Here is a 24,590-nt window from a genome sequence, read left to right on the forward strand (position 1 = left end):
AGTGTTAGGACCCAGCTTGAAATTATCAAGTTTGACGGTGAGTCTCCTAAGCCTCGCAGCAGAGGTACCGTCAAATTCGGATTTCAGTGCTGCCCACATGGCAGAGGCTGAAGGGTGTGTTTCGAATTGCACCAACACATCGTCAGTCATGGCACTTAGCATGGTTATTCTGGCGATAGTGTCCCTTCTTTTCCAGGCCGCGTAGCCGTCCTGGTCCCTTCGCGATGCATTTGCCTCAGGCTCTGGAAGAAAAGTAGTCAACACATCAGTGACTTCTTGTTCTTCGAGGACATACGATATCTTACGACGCCACATGCTGTAATTGTCTCCGTTCAGCTTGTCACCTCCTACGAGGTCAGCTATAATGGACTTGATTCCTCTTTGAGACATCGTGCTATCACATAGACAACAATGCATTTTAGTATGGTATGCAATATACACACTTTTGTTCAAGTAGGTCATAGGTCGCCTGGGTAAGAGTCTCACCATTTTCATGATCAGGAGACAACTAGGTTGGCTCCCATCCCATTACTCCTGGTTAGTCTCTTACCTTTCTTACCTTTGACTTTCCTTGAACATATCCCCAATTTGGAGTTTTCCTCATGAAACTCCCACTCAAATAAAGCATTTGAAAATAAAAAAAACTTTATTTATTGAAGCATGAATGTTTACAAAAAATTGGATAATTCCAAAAATGAAGTCTCAAGAGTAAACATTAAATGAAAAGAAATCCAAATGTGAACAAAAACTCATTCGTTCATGATATATTTTATCATTGGTTCTCTCAAACTCTCTTTAACACCTTTCCAGCATCTACAGAGACATTGTTTAAAAATGCTTCACTAAATATGTGTCCCCTCCTTGCCAGTTCCTCTCTGTATGGATTGCAATATTTGAGAAAAAGAGTGCGTCTTGCTCATTGACAATTTGTTTAGCATAATAATTCAATTTTGAAAATAGGCACTTTTGATGCTTGTATTCATCAGCATGCTTTTCTGCTATCTTTTCTATTAAATTTATGTCCTTGGGTCTGCAGACTTCTTCCTCTTGTTGGTCAGGAACACATTTCCTTTTACCACTGCTCCCCTCAGGTACATTAGAGTTTACTTGTGATTGAGGCGCTTTTCTTTTATTTGTACTTTCGGCAGCATAATTATTTGAAGATTTCGGAGCATCAGAAAGTGGAGAATAAGTTGGATATTTTCCAAAAGAGGAGTTAGAATTTGAGTTTGAGTTGGCCATTTCCTAAACCCAAAAAGAACAAGTTAAGAAAAATATAAAAATAAATATTCAAAACATTTATTTGCTATTTTTCATACCCAAAAAGTCATAAAAAAACAGCACATAATATATTAATTCATAGCTCATGATTTTAGAAATATTTCAGGTCAAACAGGGCTCAAAAATAGTCCCTCACGCGCCCTCACGCGCCCCAACAAGCAAAATTTTTTTTTTTTTTTTAAAGAGCTAGGTTCGCCCACTCTCGGGACCGGCGCGTGTCATACACGCGCCGCCTTTCCGGCCTCTCGCCGTCACCTGACCTGTCCTATCTGATTCCTCACGTCTCAAGGAGTCTATATATGTGCTTTTTATGACCAAAGGGTCCCTAGGTGGACCCCACGCGCCCACATGGCGCGTCCAAAAAAATTTTCAGAAAAAAAATATTTTTTTTTTTAAAATTTCAAAAAAAAATTATTTTTATTATTTTTTTTTAAAAAAATTTTTTTTTTAAATGTCGGTCGGGTCGGTCTACCGACCCGACTTCCAGGGGGATCCGGGTCCACGGACCCGAAACGCAGCGTTTCACTTAAAGTGAAACGCTGCGTCCTGGCCAGCCCAAAACGACGCCGTTTTGGGCTGGTCAGGTCGTCCCTGACCTCCAGCCGGGTCGCCCCAGATCCGGCTGGAGCTCCGGCGGGTCCGTCGCGACCCGCCATTTTCGAACCGCCGTATCTTCCTCCTCCGAGCTCCGTTTTATGCATTTTAGGTGTCTATGGACTCGTATTTTCGTGCTCTACAACTCTATGGGTTTATTTTCTTTAAAAAACATCAATTTTAAAGACCCAAAAACAAGGTTCGAACGGCCGACGTTGGAAGCTCCAGAAAATAGACTTCGATCACGTTTTTAAATCTTACGGAGTAACAAGTAATGTTTTCGAACTTCACTTATATAAACGGAGTGTGTATTTGAGTTTAAAACACAAGCATATTCAGTTCGAATGGCATACGGCATATTCACGGTGCAGCGGAAAAAATGAGCGTGTAATATATATATGCACACATATATTGAGAGCCTCAAGAACATCTCGGCTCTGATGCCAATGTAAGAAAAATTGGAGAATGGATCGAAAACATACCGGGTCGGATCTCGGGTCGGGTCGGTCGGATCTCCTTAGCTCACGCTTAAGCTAGACTATAAAAGTCTGAGCTTTTAAGTGCACAGCAGAGCACCACTTTTGCAAGAAAGAAAATTAAGAGAGAGAGAGATAGTAGGAAAGCTCTACTACTGGAGTGATTTGAACTGATGGGGGGAAGCCTCTATTTATAGCTTTTGTCAGGGATATTTTGGGTAGCATAAAAATATCCACTGAGCCCATCAGATAAAATCTGAGATAAGATATAATATATCCTTATCTCATAATATCATGATATTTTGAATTCAAATCCAGAATCAATCTTAATTAATTCTAAATATATATACTTAATATATATTTAATCTATACAATATAAATTAATTAATTTAATATAAATTAATTAGATTTATATCGTAACCGATTGGATATGATTCAGGATGTTTGACCAAGTCAAACATATCATGATATCGCTTGGATATTTGACTGATATATTCTCTTTATACCGGGTCAAATAATCCGGCCCATCAAGGGCGGATCCAAGCCCAAAAATCTAACACTTGCTATAGTGGTGGTTCGTTTGCTCCGTAAGCAAAAGGTCGCGAGTTCGGTCCTCGTTGGCCTGTGAACTAATTGATTATCATCTGCTGCTTTTTTTTTTTAACGTTTTTAACATCATCAGATAACAAAGAAAAGAAATATCCTGTAAGATATGGAGAAAATAGCAAATAAAGACCTCCTAATATGTGAAATTACGATTTGGGATCCTTAATTTGGAAAATGGCAAATACAGACTCAGTTCCATATTGCAAATATGAAACCTTGGTGAAATGTCTGAAATGCTCCTCAACCAAGTGATAAGTTGACTATAGGAAATGATAAGTTTATTTTAGCGAATAACAACTTCAGTAGACCAAATCACAACTTGACTAAAGCTATGCCAAATGACAAGTTAACTATGGGAAATTACAACTTCACTTTACCGAATGACAACTTTAGTAGACCAATTCATAACTTAACTGAGGGACATTTCAGGCATTTAAGTAAGTTTTCATATTTGCAATATGGAACCGGTCTTTATTTGCTATTTTTCAAATTAAAAGTCCCAAATCATAATTTCACATATAAGGGACCTTTATTTGCCATTTTTCCTAAAATATATAGCCAAAACTAAATCATAAAGACATTAACGCATTAATTAGATCAGAAAATCCAAACCCAAGCCAAAAAGAAAATTACAAATAAAAAAAAGATAAAGATAAAAAAGAAGATGCAGGCTCTCTTCCCCTACATAAGCCTAATCCCAATCAGTCTTCTAGAATTTTCCTTCAACTGTATCGGCCAACTATAACCGTCAGAGTCACCGCCACCGTCCCCATTATCATTGTTGCAGATGCAAATCGAAATATATATATATATATATATATATATTTATATATCTCTCGATAATCCTCCTCCTACCTTCACTTGTATTGACCATTTGGTTCAGCTTGCGAGGAAGACCCTCCTCCTCCGTTATTATTCTGCCCATGCTCTCTCATGTACCCTCCCATGGTTCCAAAGTAGCCATTGGGATGCCCCATGTGAAACGGCGGCACAAAAGCACCTAACCCTGGTGCCCCATATGGTGGCTCCACCGTCCGCTTGCCAAGCGGCTCGCCACGCATGGAGGCCCGGTCACCCTCCATCTCGCGGTACCGATGAAGGTACATGGTGAGGGGCTCAATGTAGTCATCGAAACCAAGCTTGCTCATGGCCCACAGCACGTCCTCGGCGGTGATCGTCTTCCGCTGCTCCCTCTGGCACCGCTCGTTGGCCTCGCCGGTGATGAAGCTTATGTACTCCGACACGCATTCCTGGATGGTCTCCTTGGCGTCGTCGGAGATCTTGGCGTGTGGAGGGAGGATCTTGCGCATGATTCTGATGACGTTGGCGATCGGCATGAACCTGTCTTGCTCCCTCACGATGCATTCACTGTCGTCTACGGCGGTGGAAGAGGACGATGAGTGGTTGTTGTTGTTGTTATTGTTCATCGTCTCCGGTAATGACGCCGACGAAGATAGCTTCAACCCTATGTCATGGCATTAATTAACAAATGATATGAAGCCACCATGTATATACTTCAATATATTGCAGTTATATTAAAACAAATGAAAAATAATGTAAAATTTATTTTGTAGTATAATTTATATTATAACATGAGTTCTACGTTTAAAAGGGAGGAGTATAAAATTTGAATTTTCTTAATCCAAGCTACTCTGAACAACATATAACTCCTTTCTCTGATGTGAATGTTCGTGTGAATGTATATGGACCAGAAGGTAGTGGCTTTAAGTTGCCGCGCCACATTAAGTGGTTTTGTTTACTTTCATGAGACCATACGGAAAAAAGATTAAAAAAAATCCAAAAGATCCAAATGATCAACACCGAAAGAATTTGATTTGTGGATGATAATAATCATATTCCATCCCACCGTCATTATTCCAAGTACTTTTGCGGTGGAAAAAAAAGTTCTATACATGAGGTATGCAGGAAGATTATTTTTCTTCTCTCACAATTGTTCTTAACATCACTCTTCATATATTAGAGTAACATGATTAAGTTTAACTCAATATTGTAAATTTTGATCTATTATATAATTTGATACATATTCAACATCTATAATTAAGAGTGCGTTTTGTTTAGTGATGACAAAATTGATTTTTATTCTAACTGATTTTTGCAAACATAAGTTAGGGTAATATCCAATACTTAGTGTAATGTAATTTATAGTTGAATTGACTTTTATAAAGAAGTCAATTTGAGAAGTTAAAACTTACTTAGGTAATTGATAAAAAAACCAGTTTAGATGTAAAATGAATTGAAAAATATGAGTTTATAATATATATTATATAATCTGATAAGTTTTTTAAAAAAATTAAAACTGAAATTACAAAAATAAAAATAATTAATGTATTATTAAAGAAATTAAGTAATAAAGAACCTTAATTAATTGTTTTTACTTAAGATAAAATCATAAAAAAATAATTTTTATTAGTAAAAATTAATAATTATTTTACTAAAAATATATAAAATAAATAACATAATAAAATAAACAGTGTGATTATAAATGAAATAAATAAATATAATGCAAATATTAAAATAATAGAATCAAGACAAAGGCTATGATAGGGAAGCCACAAAAGTTGAGAATGAGGACAAAAATTGGGAACGTGGAAAAGGAAAGAGGAAAAAAGTTGGGAGAAGGGGATGCAACCTAATGTTGCAAGCTAAAAAAATTGGCTTCTACGATAATGAGCTTTTCTTTCAGAAGCCAGATGAAAATGCAACTTTGAAAGTTAATCCAAACGAACTTCCATCTTCAATCACACCTGTAACTCGCGTTTTGCACATCCCAAGGCATGTTTTGAAGACAAAAGGTTGATACAAACACGAGTTGAATTTTGTGTATGAGTAAGGGTCCGGAGAAAATGGATGAGAAAGGAGGAAAAATTTTAGTAAACTCAATTTAAAAAATTAAAAAAATGATATTAAAAACTTTTAATTAATTTTTATTACTCTATTATATTATTTTTTTATTAAAATTTTAAAATCCCACTTTTTATTTTTTAAATAGATCTCATTAAAAAAAAAAATTCCTTCTTCTTCTCTACATGTCAAACACCCCTACTCTCAGTACCAAACCGTACCTAAACTTCGAGAATAGACAGACACATATAAGTGTGAGAATGACAGCGAATAATCTTGTGAACAATCAGAGACAATAATCTGTCTGAGAGACTGAGACGCATTTCTTTCTTTTCACCTTGAAATGTATTTTAAAAAAAGTGGTCCTAATTCTACTTTTTTACCCATAAAAGTTATTTGTAAAAATAATATAATCAATATTTCGTTCAGCAAAATGAAAACTCAAACTTAGCGGGATATATTGATTTAAAATGCTAATAAATAAATTCTCAGTAGTTATTAAATTTTCAAAATACTTTTAGAAGATATATGCTACCTTAGGTGGTGGTGGTGAGAGTGAAGAATAAATAAAGCTGCAAGATATTTTCATCTTAATATAACAAAAAATAATAAAAATATTTAAAAGATATATTTGTAATTTATAATACACGGTACCCACACATGTCATTTCTCTAATTTTAAATGGGACCTATCTGTCAGTTATGTTTGAATACTACTATTCATTTTCTTGAGTGGAATTAAATGAGATTCATATCATGCTGAACACAATTCATTTGATGAATGAGATGACTTCAAACAAAATTATAATAACTTTTGTTTTTAATATAAGATCCAGTTAACTAATTTGGAAAGGTTAAGAAAATTACTAAATTATTTAATTGTAGCATATGTTAAGTAATCTCTCTAAAATACTTAATCAATTGAGTCTTATATTAGAAAGACAAAATAATAATTTCTACAATCTCGCCTTCAATTCATTTTACAAAAAATAAAAAGAGACCCAGAAAAATAAGCGCACGCAGCATTATTTTCTCTCAGCACAATCATTAAGATCTCTTATCACTTTTTACCTACACAAAAAATTTGAATTGAAATGCAACAAATTAAACTTTCATAATGGCTATAAAATCAATATCTCCATACAATTTTCTTTCATTTAGAATCCCATGACTGAATTTAATTAAGGAACAAAGATAAAAAGTAAATTTAGATAATGCAATAGACGATGGATATTGTAATAAAGAAAAGCAAAGGGAAAAATGCAATGAGAGGAGAGAGACAGAGAAATTCATAGAAACGCGCAAAAAAAGTCAACAAAACTCAAAATGTCAGTCAACTTTATCTGTTATAACCCATTTATTGGCAACTTTCTGTTCACTTATTACAGGGGTAATAATTTTCCATTTATATTATATTTAACAGAAAATCTCTCGAGTACAGGCACAAATATACTCCTTCTGATTCAAAATATAAGCTAAACTTTATTAAAAAGGTTTAATTTTTTTATAAGATAACATTTACTTATGTTTACGCATTTAATGAGTTTTTTTTTCAATTTTACCTCCTATATTCTCTTTCCTCTTTGATTCATTTATTACATTTTTTTTTACTTATTCTCTTCATTAATAAGAGAATATTTGAAAAAATTTAGCTGGTATTTTGAACTGGAGGGAGTATATATATATTTATATATATGTATATTGAACATAATGCATGAACGCCACTTGTTTATTACTCTAAAGTCTCAAGTCATAATCTTACATGCATGCATGCGTGCCACTTGTTCATTTCTACACTACACAGCCATTTTATGTCTTCATCTTCTTCTTCCATATCAATTTCACTTTACTGTTATTGGATAATGCAGAAAAAATATAGCTTGAGGCAAACACAGAAACAAACAAGCACACAAACACTTATTGACACATTCATATTAGAAAAAGAAAATCAAACAAAATGATCGGATCTGGAATATGCCAGAGAAAATGTCGAAGAAAGATCGAACAAAAAGGAAAGAACAATGTGTATGCGTATGAATTTACTGAAAGTTGGAAACACAAATCATTTTGCATGCATGAGAGAGAAAAACTATGAGATCATAGAGATTCTCTCTGTCCCTCTATATATATTTCATGAGAAATCCTGCATGCAAGAAACGGTCAAATCCAGAAGGGCAAGACCTTGAAGTGAGAATAAACAGGATTGGGACCGACTTCGCCATAGAAGCAAACCTAATGACTGAGGCATTAGAGATTTTACCTGGAGAAGAAGTGTTAGGGAGCTTGCGATAGCCATGGAAACCTCCAGATTCCATTGGAGATACGCGAAGAAGAAGAAAAAGAGGAATGGGCGAAGAGGAGGAGAGGGATATCTGAGGAATTAGAGAGAGAGAGAGAGAATGTTAGGCGTTGGAGTTACTTGGCAAGTGTCTGTTATTTATAGTGCTGAAAATTGCAGGGATAACGTGTCGATGTGGGCGATGTGAACGAGGAAACCGGAAGTACCCGGTAAAGGGAGACTTCAAGCGCGATGGGGATGCTCAGGCGACCGACAGGCGTGGGTTGGAACATCAGTCACGTGAGTTGCCACGCATTGGTGGCGAGTTTCTTGCTTTCCCAAGCCGAAACTGAAACTTCACAGGGAAAGAGCCTATGAACGCTTTGACCAAAACAGAATGCAAACGTAAACATAGTGAGAGAGCTCCCGCGTGAAAAAACACTCCTCAAGAAACCTTGGCGCCCAATTGTGATTTCTCATTTTTCCCCCTCGAATTAATTTCTCTAGTTAGAGCAAAAAAAAGTTAATATATAAATATCCGTATAATTTTCTCTTATTTTTATTGTGATTTTTATAAATTTTTTATTTGATTCTTACCGTTTTCGTGATTATGCGAATTAATTTCCCTGTATATACTCATAATTTGTAAAGAATATCTTATTAAAAGAAAAGTGACAAAATAACAATAATGATAAGGGTCAAATTTGCACTCATTTTGGTTTTTTTTTAATTTCAAATTATTGGTTTTGGCCCTTCAAATGGTAAAATGATGGAAGTTTTTATTGGATTTTAGGAAGTAATGTTTTAAATGAAAAAGAAATTTAAGAAATCAAAATTTATGATTTAAAATTTGAGGGATTAAAACCAAAATAAATTAACCTCATAATAATAACTAAATAAACATAACACGCTCCCGTGGACTTCGTGAGCAAGTAGAGGAGCTTCCAGAACAACTGGAATTTTGCTGGTTAAAAGAAAAAAAAAAAAAAAAAAAGAACATCTGAAATTTTAAACCCCAGTGCCGGTCTCCCTCGTCCCTTCCATCCTCTATTGTTCAATTCTCCGCTACTGCGTTGTAGCGACTTAAAAAGAAAAGAAAAAAGAAAAAAAAGTTTATTATCAATAGAAAATTATTTTGTCACTAATTTCTGATAGATTACTGAAAAAAATTTTATCACTAAATTTACTGACAGATTAATGATGAAATTTTTTTAAGTCGCTAGTTTTGTCACAAGGTAGCCAAGAGGATGTTAGTCAACCCCAAAACATCTGAAAACATCAGTCAACCCCTTGAACTAAAATAAAATTAAAATTTAAGGATAAAATTATAATACTACCCCTCCTTTTTTTTGGGCGAGAGGATTTTTTAAAAAAATAAGGTGGCGGGGGTTTAACCCATAACCTCTTGGTACACCAAAAGTAATATGACTATTAAGCCAATCAAGTCATTTAATCATATAATGCAATATATATATATATATATACAAAACAAATATAAGTGTCCAAGTATAAATGAACAAGTGAAATTCAGCAATTCACAACAAAAATTCAACGATTTACAAGTAACATAATGAAATTTACAACCCCAAATACAACTGTTTATGTGTAAATGAATAAGTGAAATTTGAAGATTTATAATAAAAATTCATAGATTTATGACCCAAATTCACTGATTCATAAGAAACTTAAGGGAATTCGCAACCCCAAATGTAAGTATTTCAGTGTGAATGAACAAGTGAAATTTAACAATTTATAACAAAAATTTAGCGATTTACAAATCCAATTCAGAGATTCATGGAAAACATAAACATTACAAAACTTATAAATAATTCCCAACCTCAAAAGTTTTGCTAATTAAGGCATTGGAGTTTATAATCAGGGAGGCTTCATTTGGGTTATGAATTCCATTATGCTCCTTAGATGCATTATGCATTAATTTTAATTGTGCTTCAAATATATAGATTTATTTCTTTTTAACTTGTGAGTTTATTCATTATGATCTCTTAAATACATAGAAATTATGAGTTAATTATCAAAGGCGTCAATATGTGTGTGTGTGGAGCCAAAAGAAACAAAGACTGTACATGTATTATTGACAATATGTTGTCCACGTAACATTATTCATATTGCAAATCATATTTTCATATCTCATTCGTTGTGAAAAATTATAATATAATTACATTACAATGTATCTAATGAACACAAACTGGGTAAAAGAGCTAACTTGAGATCATTAGCATTATGAAGAAACAGAAATTAAATACAGGCAATATGTAATTAATTCTAATACGACATTACATATTCCTTTTTATTTGACTAAGCCTTAATTAGCAAAACTAAGAAAATGTCGGTCTTCACTTAATGTCACTGGAAGCAGTGAAGCATAGAAGCTCCAGTGCCTTAATTAGCAAAACTTTTGAGATTGTAAATTTTCTTATAAGTTTTGTAATGTTTATGTTTCCTGTGAATATCTGAATTTGAGTTGTAAATCACTAAATTTTTGTTGTAAATTACTAGATTTCACTTGTTCATTCACACTCAAACATTTACATTTGGGATTATAAATTTTTTTATATTTTTTTGTGAATTTCCAAATTTAGGTTATAAATATATGAATTTTTGTTGTAAATCTTTAAATTTTACTTGCTTATTCATACCTAAACACTTGTATTTAGGGTTGTGAATTCTATTATGTTACTTGTAAATCGCCAAATTTTTGTTTGAATTGCTAAATTTCACTTGTAAATTGCCATTCACTTGTTTATTTACACTTGGACACTTGCATTTGTTTTGTTATATATATTTTTCTTTGCATTATATGATTAAATGGGTTGGTTGGTTGGTTTGGTAGTCATAGTACTTTTGTTGTGCCAAAGGGTCATGGATTCTAACCCCCTTAACTGCCTTATTTAAAAAAAAAACAAAAAAAAACCCTCCTACCACCGTGGCTCCAACCTCCGCCCTCCAGCCACCTGAGCTCCGGCAGTAAGACCTTTAACCTCTAGTACAGGAACTCTGACAACCATTAATATTTATTTTTTAAAAAAATAAAAAGGAGGGGTAGTATTTTAATTTTATATCCTTTAATTTTAATTTTATTTTGTTCCAAGAGGGTTGATTGAAGTTTTCAACTATTTCAGGGATTGATTGATATTAATTGGCTACAGTGGCCGTTAAATGAAATTTTCCCCATTAAAAGATATAGGGGCATTTTCATGGATAAGAGGTGATTTAAAATGCCATTCTACATTTCTTTCCTCTAAAAGACAAAAGATATACTATGCTACAAAACCTATATTATTATACTTCCTGAACCGGTTTAAAATATAAGTATCAAAACTTTAAAGGGGTTTGTTTTTTTTTTAATATTATTTTATAAGCTACAATTTGAATTTGTCTAATCATTTAATACATTTTTTCATTTTATCCCTAATTAATTATAGACCTCTCTTATCTATTTTTTCAATCATTCTCTTTGATCTCTTCTCTCCTACTTACACTCTCCACAAATATGGGTGCTTTAGAAAAATAAGTTATAATTTTTTTTTTTACATATTTATACTCTTTACATAATTTTAACTAACTTAAAAAAGTTGTGTAAGTTAATTATTTGATACTTATATTTTGAACCGGATCAAGTAACATTTATTTCTAAATGACGCAATAAATCAAAGAATCTACATTGGTTGTCTTCATAACCGATATAAATACTTGCTATGTCATTTTTTATTTAAATGACATATTAAGCCTCATATTCTAAATCAAATTTTAATCAACTGACATATTTAACCCAATATTCATAATTTTATACATAAAATTGTCATCGTGTTTTTTTTTTTTCGCCTTTGCTATGTTGCTTTCTTAAACTTACTGATGTAGAATAGCATAATAAAATCATTTTCATGTGGTAGTGAGAACTTTTCGAAGAAGTCATTTAATGCAGTTAATGAATTTTATATGACAGTACATGTACTGCGTGATGCTGCATGTACGACAAAGAGAGACATGAATGAGTATTCATTTCTCAATTTTGTTTTGTAAATCATCGCATAAAGAAAAAGAGAGATTGGATGAGATTCATTGAGTCCGGTACACTCTTTCCTCCAGTTTTCCAAATTTATAGAACTTTTAGTCAGCTATATACGATGAGATAATAAGGAGGTATATATATAGTGCTGAATTTTTTTTAAAAAAAATTAATTATTTGGGCAATTCTCCATCTCTCTAATAATTCTAAGATGGACATGCACTCACCTATTAAATGTTAGAGAATCCTAATACTTTAATAAGTTTAAAATGTTTACACAATTTACAAAAAAGAAGATACACAGAATCAAAGATTTAAATGGGAATTAAAAGCTCTGCTGGATAAATACAATTAATTAATGAAAATTTGAATTTATACCCTCAAATTGAATGGTCAAGAACATTACCGTTCTTCAGCATCAACCAGTCCTATCTATAAAACCACGAAGATTTGGTCATGGCGAGTCCCAAAGGAAGCAGAAACTTTACTCAAACGAAAATGGACAGCAACAATAATTGTTGCGCCAACAACAAACTTGTGGCATCTGTACTTATGGTTTTGCTCCTTCTTTCTGCTATCATTGGTTTTCCTTTCTTCATGAGTCCAGAACCTTCTTTGTTTTGGCTTCTTTGGTTTTCCTTTTTCCCTATTTTTACCTTCTTCTATGCCGTTTACCTGGTAACTTTTGTTTGGCGATGAAAGTTTCTCTTGCATAAGTTTGAGGCACTTTGGTAATTGTCTCCAAAAAATGGTGAACTGCATGCTTGGCTTTTATATATATATATATATATTGAGGAATTGCTGAAACAATTAAAGAGGAGGTAACAGTACTTAATTTTGATGTCTTAGCTTCCTTCAGTTTTTTTTTTTTTTAATTTTGGCCAACCTTAGCTTCCTTCAGTTAGATCTATATGTAATTTTTTTTTTCTGGTATACGTTTGAATCCAGAAAAATCAGACAGAGGCAGAAAGAATATGTGTGTGGATTAAAATTCAAATAAAAGAAGGCGATGAAGATTAAAAGCTTATTTCATTTATTTTCCTTCATTCTTGCCAATGTCAATCCAAATTGTCGCAAGTAACTTTGTTGTTTTGGTAGATAAATGGAAAATTGAGGACAAAATGAAATAAAAAGTGATCCATTGAAAAGAATCGATATTTTATATTGAAAAAAGAATTGAGTTTATCCTTTTTCACTTGCGATTCAGCCTTTGTGACAGTATTATTAACATTTTTCATCGCACATCTAATTTTAAATTTTTAAGATGAAATCAAATGAATAATTCCAATGTAAAGACATATAGATAGGTTACGCGATCTCTTTTGTAATTATAAAGAGTTGTATCATATCTTTGAATTAACTTAAATTCAATTCTCAAAAGCAAAAGTTTCAGCGCAATATCAAAGATATGTGGAATCCTTTTTTTTTTTTTTGGTTAGAATTCATTCTACTGAATGATTGATGGCAACTGCAAAATTAATCACGCTATTATCATTACAAAGTCAAGCTAACGAGCTAATAATAATGAAAGGTTATCTATGGAATGTGAAAAAGAAAAAAACATAATAGTTCCTGGAGATTGAAGCTTCTTCCAAATATTACTGCCACCGTCCAAGATATGAGTCACATTTTAAAAAAATTATTTGGTCCGTAAAATAATTTAATTGGAGAGTAATTAATGTTTATTTCCTAATTGTGTCTTTATAATTGATTTTTTTGGTGAATTTATAATTAATACTTAATTGTGGTTCTTTGTATTTTTCTCTCCTTCAAATTAAAATCTCATTTAGTGAGAGCAAAGTTTCAAATTTATTTCAATTTAAGATGGGTCAATATAATTGTTAGTCCTCACACTTTGTCTTCATTTTGATTTACATCCCTGAAATTTGAAATTGGAGCTTTTGGTTCCTCAAATTTATATCGTCTATAGTCTGAAAAGGACTTAGAGCTATGATTAACACAGTTAAGTTTGCTTATGTGACTCTAACATCATTAAGTTTGCTGACATGGACAGTTGAGATAGATGCTGAACTGGAAAAACTATTATAAATTGATATTTTTTTAAAAAAAATTATATAATAAAAAAAATCCTTTGCAAAAAAAAAAAATCAAAAATCCATTGTAACCCATCGCTCGTCGGAAAACATAGATGTAGGTTGTAGCTTGAGGTTGAGGGGAGAAGGGAAAGTTTAGGGCATTGGACGTTGTGTAGACTGGGTTTGGCGAAAGTAGTAGGAAGTGTGAGAAAGGTTAGAGAAGGCATCGTATTCATCGAGTGTCTGGTCAAAGCTAGTTCATGTTAGCAGGAATGGTTTTCCGAAGAAAACAAGAAGAAAAGATGGAGAAGAAAGTAGTGCACGATGTCTTTAAGACGTAAACAATACTTTTCTTGAGGCTTAATTCGCCCTTACCTATTCTTATCTTATAGAATGCAAGTTGGGTTGACTGAAAAATTTCCTTCAGGATTTAATAAAAACCCTTGAATATGTATTGTACTTCTAAGATTTAAGCAAAGACAACAATGGCTTTTCTAAAGTGATAATTTGACTCTATCTTTATGTGCACTCAAAGATAAAAGCATCGAGTTTGATCTTAATATATTTGTGTTTGTGTTGTATCTAAATGATGTGACGGTGAGGGGTTTACATACACCATAAAATGATGCCTTGAAGATATGCCTTTTGAAATAATACTTCATTAAATAACAAGTCACAACCATATGCTGATTCATGAACTAACATATTTGAAATAAACAAAAGATACCTAATATGTAGGGTTTTTTAGTATTGCAACCTCCTACATAACCCTTCATATAAATATGTTAATTTATATGAAGACACAACCCCTAATATAAATATATTAATTTATATAAGAACACAACCCTTCATATAAATTTATTAATTTAATAAATTTAGATAAGGACATGAATTTTCAAAAACACATCTTTTTATTTTAAAAATATTCCAACAGTTCATTCTATGGAAGTTGCTCCTGGATGCAATTGTATGCTGCCCAAGAGGAATGCCGAGTTATTCTGCTGAATAAGAAAGAGCAGATCTCAAAACCTCCTCTTGATCGGTATGGTCCCTAATGTTGTGGCAGTTGTGCGAGCGCGCGCTACCTGTTTTAATATACATTGTTCGTGCATGCTGCAGCAAATACTTTGACTAATTTGCTTCCATTCAAGAGGAACGGATGTTGGTATCTAGAAATATAAAAGGAACTCAGAGAGCAGAAATTTGGCCCTAATGATTTGTTTTATTTCTGCACAGTGCCCAAACATATATCAGAAGGAGAGAGCTACAATCGGCAGAGCATAAACACAAACCCACCCAATCAATAATGGTGAAAAAGGGGAACAAAATTAGGAAAAAGCTGAACGAATGAAGCCAAATAAAAACAGAAGATAGATCCATATTTTCTGGGATTTCTTCGTGGAACCATTTCATTGTAGAATGTCTAAATAATTCTGATATCAATGGTATTTTCAAAATACCATGCAGGTATGACTCATAAAGGAACTTTATGGAAACCAAATTGGAGAGCATCGTAGCTTCCTTACCATATGGTCGTAATAGTAAATGAAATAGTTCATAAATCTGGGGTCCATTAATTAAATATCCCCTATATCATATTAAAATTTCTCTCGCACATATTCACAATTCATGAAAAAGGTTCTAAATGCTTCCACAATGGTTCCAAGTTCATCCAACCTAACTACACAATACAGTAAATAATGTGTTATAATATGCCTAACCGCGATTTGGTGCAATGAGTTAGGTGTTACAATACTGTAAGCTTCACAAAGTCCTAACACATCACTAATCACAAGTCTTGCACTATTCTTTCGCTTCACCTCAATAATCTTCTCCAGCATTGGGTTTGGAATTGAATAAGCTTTGATCGACAACCAAACCTCAGAATGAACCAAGGCTGTGAAAGGAAAGAATGAAAGTGAAAATAAAAATAGCATCAAAATCTATTTAGTTTGGATTTTGTTTTGAAAACATCAATAGAAGATAACAAAGATTAATTGGATTCATTAACTGCAAAATAATTTATTATTGACAAATTAGTGACAAAGATTATTCTATCACTAATTTTTGAAGGATTACCAAAGAAAATTCTGTCGCCAAATTTATCAATAGATTATTAATAAAAAATTTTGTTATTAATACGTCAGTAATATTTTCACTAAATTTTTAGTCATAATTTTTTGTCACTAATTTAATCACTAATTCTATTACTAATTCTTGGCACAAAAATTTTAGTGATGTAATTTTTTTTCTTGCTATTTTCCATTACTAATTCCTTGGCTAAATTTCTTGCCACAAAATTTTTTTGTCGCTAAGTTTCAAATTTCATTATTTTATACTATAATCCCACACCAACTTATATTATAACATAACTAATAATATAATAATTTAAATATATTCAATTGCAAAATAAATTGATATATTTGTGGATTTGGTGCTAATAAGGGTTTCATTATCATCATTGATCAAAACTAACTAATGAACATTGTTATCTTGTTTTCTTGCAGTAGTGCTTCAATCTAAGCTCCAAAATTATGCTTCTAGGGTTTGGAAATTCAATTTTAAATTCTGGCTCCATTCTCTATCTAGCTACTTAAATAACTAGCTTTTACTCCTACATGCGTTGTGCGAAAAGCTTATAATTATGCAAAATTCTTTTCATTAAAGATTTGAATCTCATCCAAATAGAAGTTGTGTCATTCGTGCCAATAACGTAATATCATAATCTACATTTCTAAAAATCTCCTAGCATGGGAAAATAGGTTGTCCTTTTAAGCTTTCATTATAGATTTAGAAATACTTTTCTTAGTCTTACTTTTAAATTTTTGAGTAGTTTTGGAAGTTGGACATTTTCAAAGGCCAAATGATAGTATTTTTGAGTGATTCTCCTAGCATGGGAAAATAGGCATCTTAATATTTGTAAAGAGTCATAATTTATGATTTTTGAAGACGTATGGAATTAAATACGAATTTTGGAATTTGGGTCACTCAGACTTTTTGAGAAGCATTGGATTTTGGACTTTTTGAGGATCAAGTGATAATATTTTTTATTTCTTCCTTTTGCAATATAAAGCGGACATCAAGATTTCAAACAACTCCTAATTTGTAATTTTTGGAGATCTACTAAATTAGTTATGAATTTTTGAAGTAAAGCCATCATGTTTGTGTCATTGGTTGTAGCAATTAGAGTGGTTGCTCGCAATAAACACAAAAGATAAAAGGGTTTTAGAGAGGTGGTGACTTGGGCTCTGCTAGGGCTTTGATTTTTGACCTAGACGGAGCATTTGTGAGATTCCTAACACCCAAGTAAGTGATTATAACTTCTTTTCTACCAATCTTTCTTTGTTTTCAAATTTAAAGTTTTAGAAATCTTGGGTTTGAGTGGAATTTCAAAATGGGCTGAATTTTCACCAAATCTTAAGAATTCAAATGACTTATTGGGACTATATTAAGAGTTTAATCAATTTAGTTTTTGTTAGAATTCATTTTTGTGAACATTTGAGCTAGGGTTTGGTTCTTGAATTAGGATTTTGATTATTTATGATAACGTGATGATTGAAACTAAGGTTTGATGATTGAGTTATGTTAATATGAGCTACAATTGAGGTTTAATCAGCCTAGATTTGATCGTAGAGCTTGAATTTCACAATGGATATTTTGTGGTTGGAATTTTAAGTAGTAAATTAAGAGTTTTGATCAATTGGAGTACTTGGATGTTAATTGATGATTTAGATGAGTTCCCTGAGCTATAGTGACACTAAATCAAGTGTTGGATTTGTCAGATTGAGGTTGTGAGGGGAGTTGAGCTATCATAAGGAATTAAATTATTGTTGTAACCACTCAATTAGTTGTAACTAATTTGTGGTGACTATTTGATTATGTAGACCTTTTATGATTAGTGATTGTTCAGCATCGAAAAACTTCTTGCGGTATTATATCCTTGCTATGACGAGGGATAATCACTTTTTACACATTATAGATGTTAGTATGTTGTTTGTAAGTAGTTTTATTGTTTCAGAACTATGGAAAGTATTTTGTTATACACTTAGAATTATGCTAATATACTGGAGTTAAATAAGTCTTGAGGGACTGGATTTTGAAAATGTAATCCTTGGAGTTTATGATATTATGTTATCATTATGGGTTTTAATTTGGAAATAGATTATGGAATTTGAAATTTGACCACTTGTTAAATTCTTGAGCATGATGCATATGATGGGAATTGGTAAGTGAATTGTATCTGTCATCATCACGTGATGAGTGCCTCCATCAATAAATAAGCATTTTTATTGAGGTAGATTGATTGCATTTTTCCACATTATATGTGCTTGGAGCATGTAAAGTGGTTGAGGATTGTAGGGAATAACATAGTGATTGTCTAAACGGACACCTTTGACTTTAATAGTTTTCCCATCATTTCTTTTTTTGTATGTAGGATAACCATCATCATCAATTGTTGTAAGATCATTGAATTTCTTTGAAAATACTTGCTACATTTCTTATCTTCTGTGAAAGGTAATTTTGATTTTATAGCTCCACATGAACCGTGAATCATAAACTTCTTAACTAACCTATATAGAAGTGGTGAAAAAGACTTATATGGAATTTCTACTGAAATGACTTTTTCAATGTCTTCAAGATCCTTGATTTTGTCATTTTCATTAAAAGAATAATAGTATATGTGCATGTGAAGGCCCTCTTTTTTAGAATTCAATATTTTATACCTTAACAACAAAATAAACAAATTAAGGAATATAGTATGTTAAAGAAAGAATCAAATAGTTCAACTTAAATAACATAATTTTTACATTAATCACTAACCTGCACAGATTGTTTTGAAAATCTTCTTCTCACCCAAAGTCTTTATAAGTGATAGTAATTTTATTTTGAAGACCCTAGATAATATATAAGGACAATGTGAAGGGTTTACTTGTTGACAAAGCCTTATAATTTCATATCATGCTAGGTAATAAGTGAATGTTAGGAGGATATCTAGATCCCCTATCCATTTGCATAATGCCATAACATCTTGATAATTTTGTAGTAGATATCTAGCTCCACCTATAAATGATAAGAGTAATATGATATGATTTCTAGTGAGTGAAGCATTTCTCTCACCTCTTAAAATTGCCTTAGATAATCCTTGATATAAATTATCTTGAAGTTCTTTTTAGTGTGTTCTAACCCAAAGAAATCTTTGTGATTCAATCATGGCGTAGTCATCTACAATGAATTGCTGAAGTAATCATGTTGCATGCAACAATTTGATACTTTATTCTCTCTTCAAATCAATTTGTAAGTGAAAAACTCCCATATACTTGGCTTTTTTCTTGTCTTTGTAATTGGAAGTATTTCTTCTTTGTGTTCTATATCATCTCTATAACTATTTTCACCATAAGAAACAACAAATGATATTGTAGAGATAAATATTATAGCATGATAGTTATAGTTTATTTATCCATTGAGGTGTTCCTAATTGCTCCTCTACTATGATGTCCCTAACATTAAATGTCATATCTACATCACTGGCAATTAACGTTACTATTTTAGAAGGGAGTGGGATATTAGAGGTTCATCCATTATGTTGCCTTGTGCTGATCAAGCACATTAATGAATTAATTTCATCTAATTGTGCCTTTAGTTGGTCAACAATGTATGGATCAATTTTCACTCTTTTTGGTATTTACTAGAGAAAAAAAACATATCCTATCAATCTTAATGCAAGATGGCAAAGTTTACCAATATAAAACTATAAACTAAATAATTATATAAAATACATGTCGTGCATGACAACATCACTTCTATTATTTAAAACTTTATTATTAGTATAAAATATGTATAGCTAAGAGTATAATGTTTGTGGACCTTCAGCTAGGAATAAAACTCCCAATATTATGATAATTTTACCCATATTATATGAATAAGTAAGAGCCTCCAACAAAATTTTTAGAATGATTAATCTTTCCTCACAATATGTGAAAGAGAACATGTTGTACTACCTTATATTTGAATAGAAATTCTTTGACTCTAGATCATCCTTTTGAAGGAATAACCTTTGGAATAAAAGAGAAGGTGTCTTGAGAGGTGGTAATACTATCTTTCCTTTCATACAACACATTGAAAAGGTATTAATCAACCTTTTCTTATTGTTTTTCTTGACTCTTTTATTAAACCAGGGCATAGCTCCATAGAATTTGCATCTATGTTTTAGATCTCTCTTATCAACATATCCTAGCAAGTATTGTTAAGTAAATTATATTTTATATTAAAAAAATTATTTTCAATGTTTAAGTTTAGTGACATGATAGTTACCTTCGTAATCAAGTTCTTTATACAAACATGCATTGAGGTACTATTATGAGAATATGAATTACATATTGTCTCGAATGCATCTTGATATGTTACAATGTAACATCACTTTGCATAATACTATCATAAGTATATACAAAAAATATATATGTATATATAATATCAATAGATAAAATATTCATTATACATGTAATGTAAAAGTTAGAAGTAAAACCTAAAACGTTTTCACCATGTACAATATAATCTTCAAGGTCATCATGATTGTTAATATCAACTATGAACTGAATGTCCTTATAATATTTTTTCCGTGATACAACTTTAACAAAATAACAAATAAACAATTTAATAAAAAAATTTTATGGAGAAGTTTAATATATTAAATTATTATAAACATATTATTAAAGGATAGATATATAATATTGTAATTATTACACTACTACAAAGCAGATCATATTTGACACTCAATATTCAACTGTTATAGGGATAAACATCAAATAAGATAAGGCAGAGTTTAGAAAAACAAATATTTGATAGTTATTATACCAACCGTCAAATATATTATAAAGATATTTGACAGTTAAATATCAAAAACCATGAAATAATACTTTTACCTTTTATTTTTTTTAAAATTAAAAATTTATTTGATGGTTTTTTTTTCTAAGAACCATGAAGTAAAATAAAGAATACTTGATTGTTTTTTATAAGCAACCATCAAATATAATTTTGTACTCAGTATTTTATATTTTGATTGGTTGAAGCTTTTCGTGAATCCCTAGCATGCTCTTGGTTCTCTTCGCCTCCTTCTCCTTCCTCCATTAGATCCAACTTCCACCCCCTTCTTCTTCTCTTTTTATCCCTCCTCATCCAGCCGCTCTATTACTCATTCCTTCTCCTTTATTGCTACTATTCACTCTATTGTCATCTTCAAACGAGAAGTTTGTATTTGAAGACTCCTGACTATTAAACCTATGCTTCCTCCTTTAAACATAAATTTTTGAGATCTAGATCTGTTAGATCTAGAAGAAGGAGCTTTGCTTGTGATTTCAATCTACTGCAGAGAGCAACCCATTGCATTGATTTCATCTCATAACAATGCTTGTGCCTGTAAGTTTATTTATTTTTTATTTCTTTGTTTGTTGATTTCAGCTTTTAGATCTAGGTTTGCTTATGCTCTTAAATGACTTTGTTGATTAAGTTTCTATTACTCATTGAACAGTTGTTTTTTAATTTTTATCTTTAAATATGCTTAGGATTGAATCCTTTATATAATTTTTTTTGGTTGCTTGGGCTTGTTTAGTGTATATATTGATCATTAGCTTAATATATTAATTATCTATGCTTGGAGTCTATGATTACATAAAACAAAACCATATGCTTTTGATTCTCCTTGCTCGAATGGTGGAGGTCCCTGTGAGGATTGTTCTTGGTCGTCCTGTCTGCAATAGATTTTAGAACTTTCCTATTATATACTGGTTCTCGTTGACATTATGGTATTTTATCTTTGTATCTCTCTCAGTTCTGTAGATCTTTTTGTTCTAGTTCTTGGATAAAATAATCAACGAGGCTCAGAGTAAATGTTTTGTGATCTTTGCTTCCTAATCATTCATAATCTATGCTTTTTTTGGATGCAAACTTATGCTCTGTTAGTTTAAAGAGCAGGAAATCAAGATAAAAACTTACTAATATCATTTCAAGATGCATTTCTTTTATATGACTGGTTGCATTGTAATATGCATTATGCTATATTGTATTTTTGAAGTTCATATGAAGTATTATCTTTACTGGAACGTAACTTGCTTGCAAGTGACACCTATAAACTATACTCTTCAGATTTTGCTGAGTTGTAAGGATCATGACTTCTTGTGATGATTTTTTTTTGCTTCATTTGTTACAATCATAATATTTAGAATCTTGTAACTTATTCCAAAAACTTATTCCAAATAATTATGAAAATACAGAGAAGTGATTCCACAATGCTTGAAATTAGACTTGTTGTATTACTGATATCACTTTTCTTTTGTGTATAAATATTGGTGATCAAGTGAGACGACCCCCCAAAACACTATGCATCTCTTACTGTCTTTTGTGTGTATTTATGGACTATGAAGAATGATGTAGCTAATTGTCCTAATGTTTCTCATCTTCCATGTCTCTATCTTCATCAGTCATCAATTTATCATATTCGATTTCATGAATATCACCATTAACATGTGCCCTTATAATATTATAAATGCAAGTTGTTCTAATCAACAATAAAAATTAAAGCATAAAATTCAGAGGCTAATAGAAGAAAGAGCAAATTTAATAATGCTAAATAATATATCTCCCTTACATCCTTATAGACTTTGCTTACAATTGAAAATTAGTTCTCTATGGTTGAAAATACCAAACAAATATTGAGAAGCATGCTAGTACTAATAGCATTTGTTGTAGTCTAGGTGTTGTGCTTGATGTTAGCATTTTGGTCTCATTCCTTTGGCATTGTCAGTTTACTTTTATACTATATTTTGTTGTTTTGTGCTGCATTGTATTGCTTAGTCTATTAATAGTGCAAGTATGTATTTAGGCAAAAATACAATAAATAATGAAATTGAAGAAATGATAGTTAAGTTTGGAAAAAGAACAATTTAAATCCAATAGAACATAATTTTTTTTTTCAAGTATTTCATTCAACTTATTGTTATATTTCTTTTCTCATGCATCCAATTTACTTCTTTCAGGTATTTTGTGGCAACAGAAGTCGAATTTCTTTGGGGGCATCACATTCACTACTTTTATTTTGAATACTACAACTACGGATGCATATGCCAAGTGTGGAAGCTTGGACTGTGGTGTTTGATCAAGAACCAATTTTTAGGAATTTTTATTAATAAAATTTTATTTTAGAATTAAAAAAATTATAAAAGAATGTTGAGTGCCCATGTAATTGATTTCTTTCAAATTGTATGATGTTTATATATAATGTACTAGATTTTAAAATCTATAAATATAATTTTTTTATGTGATATTATTCTCTTGTCATTATTCAATGATTATATTGTATATCATAATAAATATTAGCAATAAAAAACAAATAATTAAAAGTAATTATATAAAATTAAATAAAATCACTTTATTTGATACTTTTATAACCTTATTTGATGGTTATTCACAAAGAACCGTCAAATATTCTTAATTTTGTAGTAGTGTTATTTGGCAAAAAAAATATCATTGTTATTATTCGGATGATCATTTTTGCTTCTATGAGAATCCGAAGTTGCTATTATGGGTAAAGTCACAACTGGTAGCATAAAAGTTGAAATGATTATTACTAATTGTACCAATAAGAAGTAATTCCAAAATATGAAAGTTATAAAATTTTCAAGGTATGCAATGCTTTTGTTGTGTATTACTTTTCTTCCTTCTTCTTGATGGAGCTATGTTATCATCAATGTTTACTAGAGCTCTGTTCCTAGCATTTTTCACCTAAGAGGTTGCCTTTCTAAGGGTTTTATTTTATGCTTGGAAAATTCAAAGCTTTGTATGCCTTTGTGGGGGTCATGTATGAATGAAGTCATTGCTTCATAGAAAGTGTTAGAATAGTAATTTCACTCAAGATGGGGGTTGAATTGGATGATATAAAAACTTTTAAATAAAAATAAACAATATCAATAGAATAAATAAGAGTTATAGAGATTTCACCGAAGGAGTAGATAAAGAGATCAACGACACAAGCGATTTATATTGGTTTAGTCCAACCATTTAACTTACATCTAGCCCCTAAAACACCTTTGAGAGTTTAACTATAATCTTCAAGATTAAACAGGCTCTTGGTGTACCAGTAGAGCAATCAATATCTATCAATTGCTTCCCCTTATTTCTGTAAGGATGTAACCCACTCAAGATTATATTTCTATAATCTTGAGTTTCTCCCAAGAGCATGATAAAAGTTTTTATACGGCCCTTTTACAGAGTGTAAATAATCATCATTGAAGCACAAGAGAATAACTAAAAAAACAAATCAATGAATGAATGAATTGAATGTAGCATAGTGGTAGTTTCTGTTCATTAATGCTCCATTGAATGCTTAATATATTTATAGTTGATCTCGACTATGTATCCATTAGAAAGAAGATTAGATAG

General features: G+C 31.5%; 1 protein-coding gene across 1 annotated transcript; it reads right to left on the reverse strand.

The window, feature by feature from the left end:
* Positions 1 to 3,814: 3,814 nt before the first annotated feature.
* On the reverse strand, positions 3,815 to 8,133 carry LOC114755675 (nuclear transcription factor Y subunit B-6). Its single transcript, XM_028944543.1, has 2 exons — positions 8,079 to 8,133; positions 3,815 to 4,422 (listed from the first exon to the last, which is right to left on the reverse strand). The coding sequence occupies exons 1-2, from the start codon at positions 8,131 to 8,133 to the stop codon at positions 3,815 to 3,817; spliced, it is 663 nt and encodes a 220-aa protein (XP_028800376.1).
* Positions 8,134 to 24,590: the final 16,457 nt, after the last annotated feature.

Source organism: Neltuma alba, unplaced genomic scaffold, assembly GCF_004799145.2.
Source record: "Neltuma alba isolate B1F8T4 unplaced genomic scaffold, ASM479914v2 tig00010317_pilon, whole genome shotgun sequence".
Lineage (NCBI taxonomy): Eukaryota > Viridiplantae > Streptophyta > Magnoliopsida > Fabales > Fabaceae > Neltuma > Neltuma alba.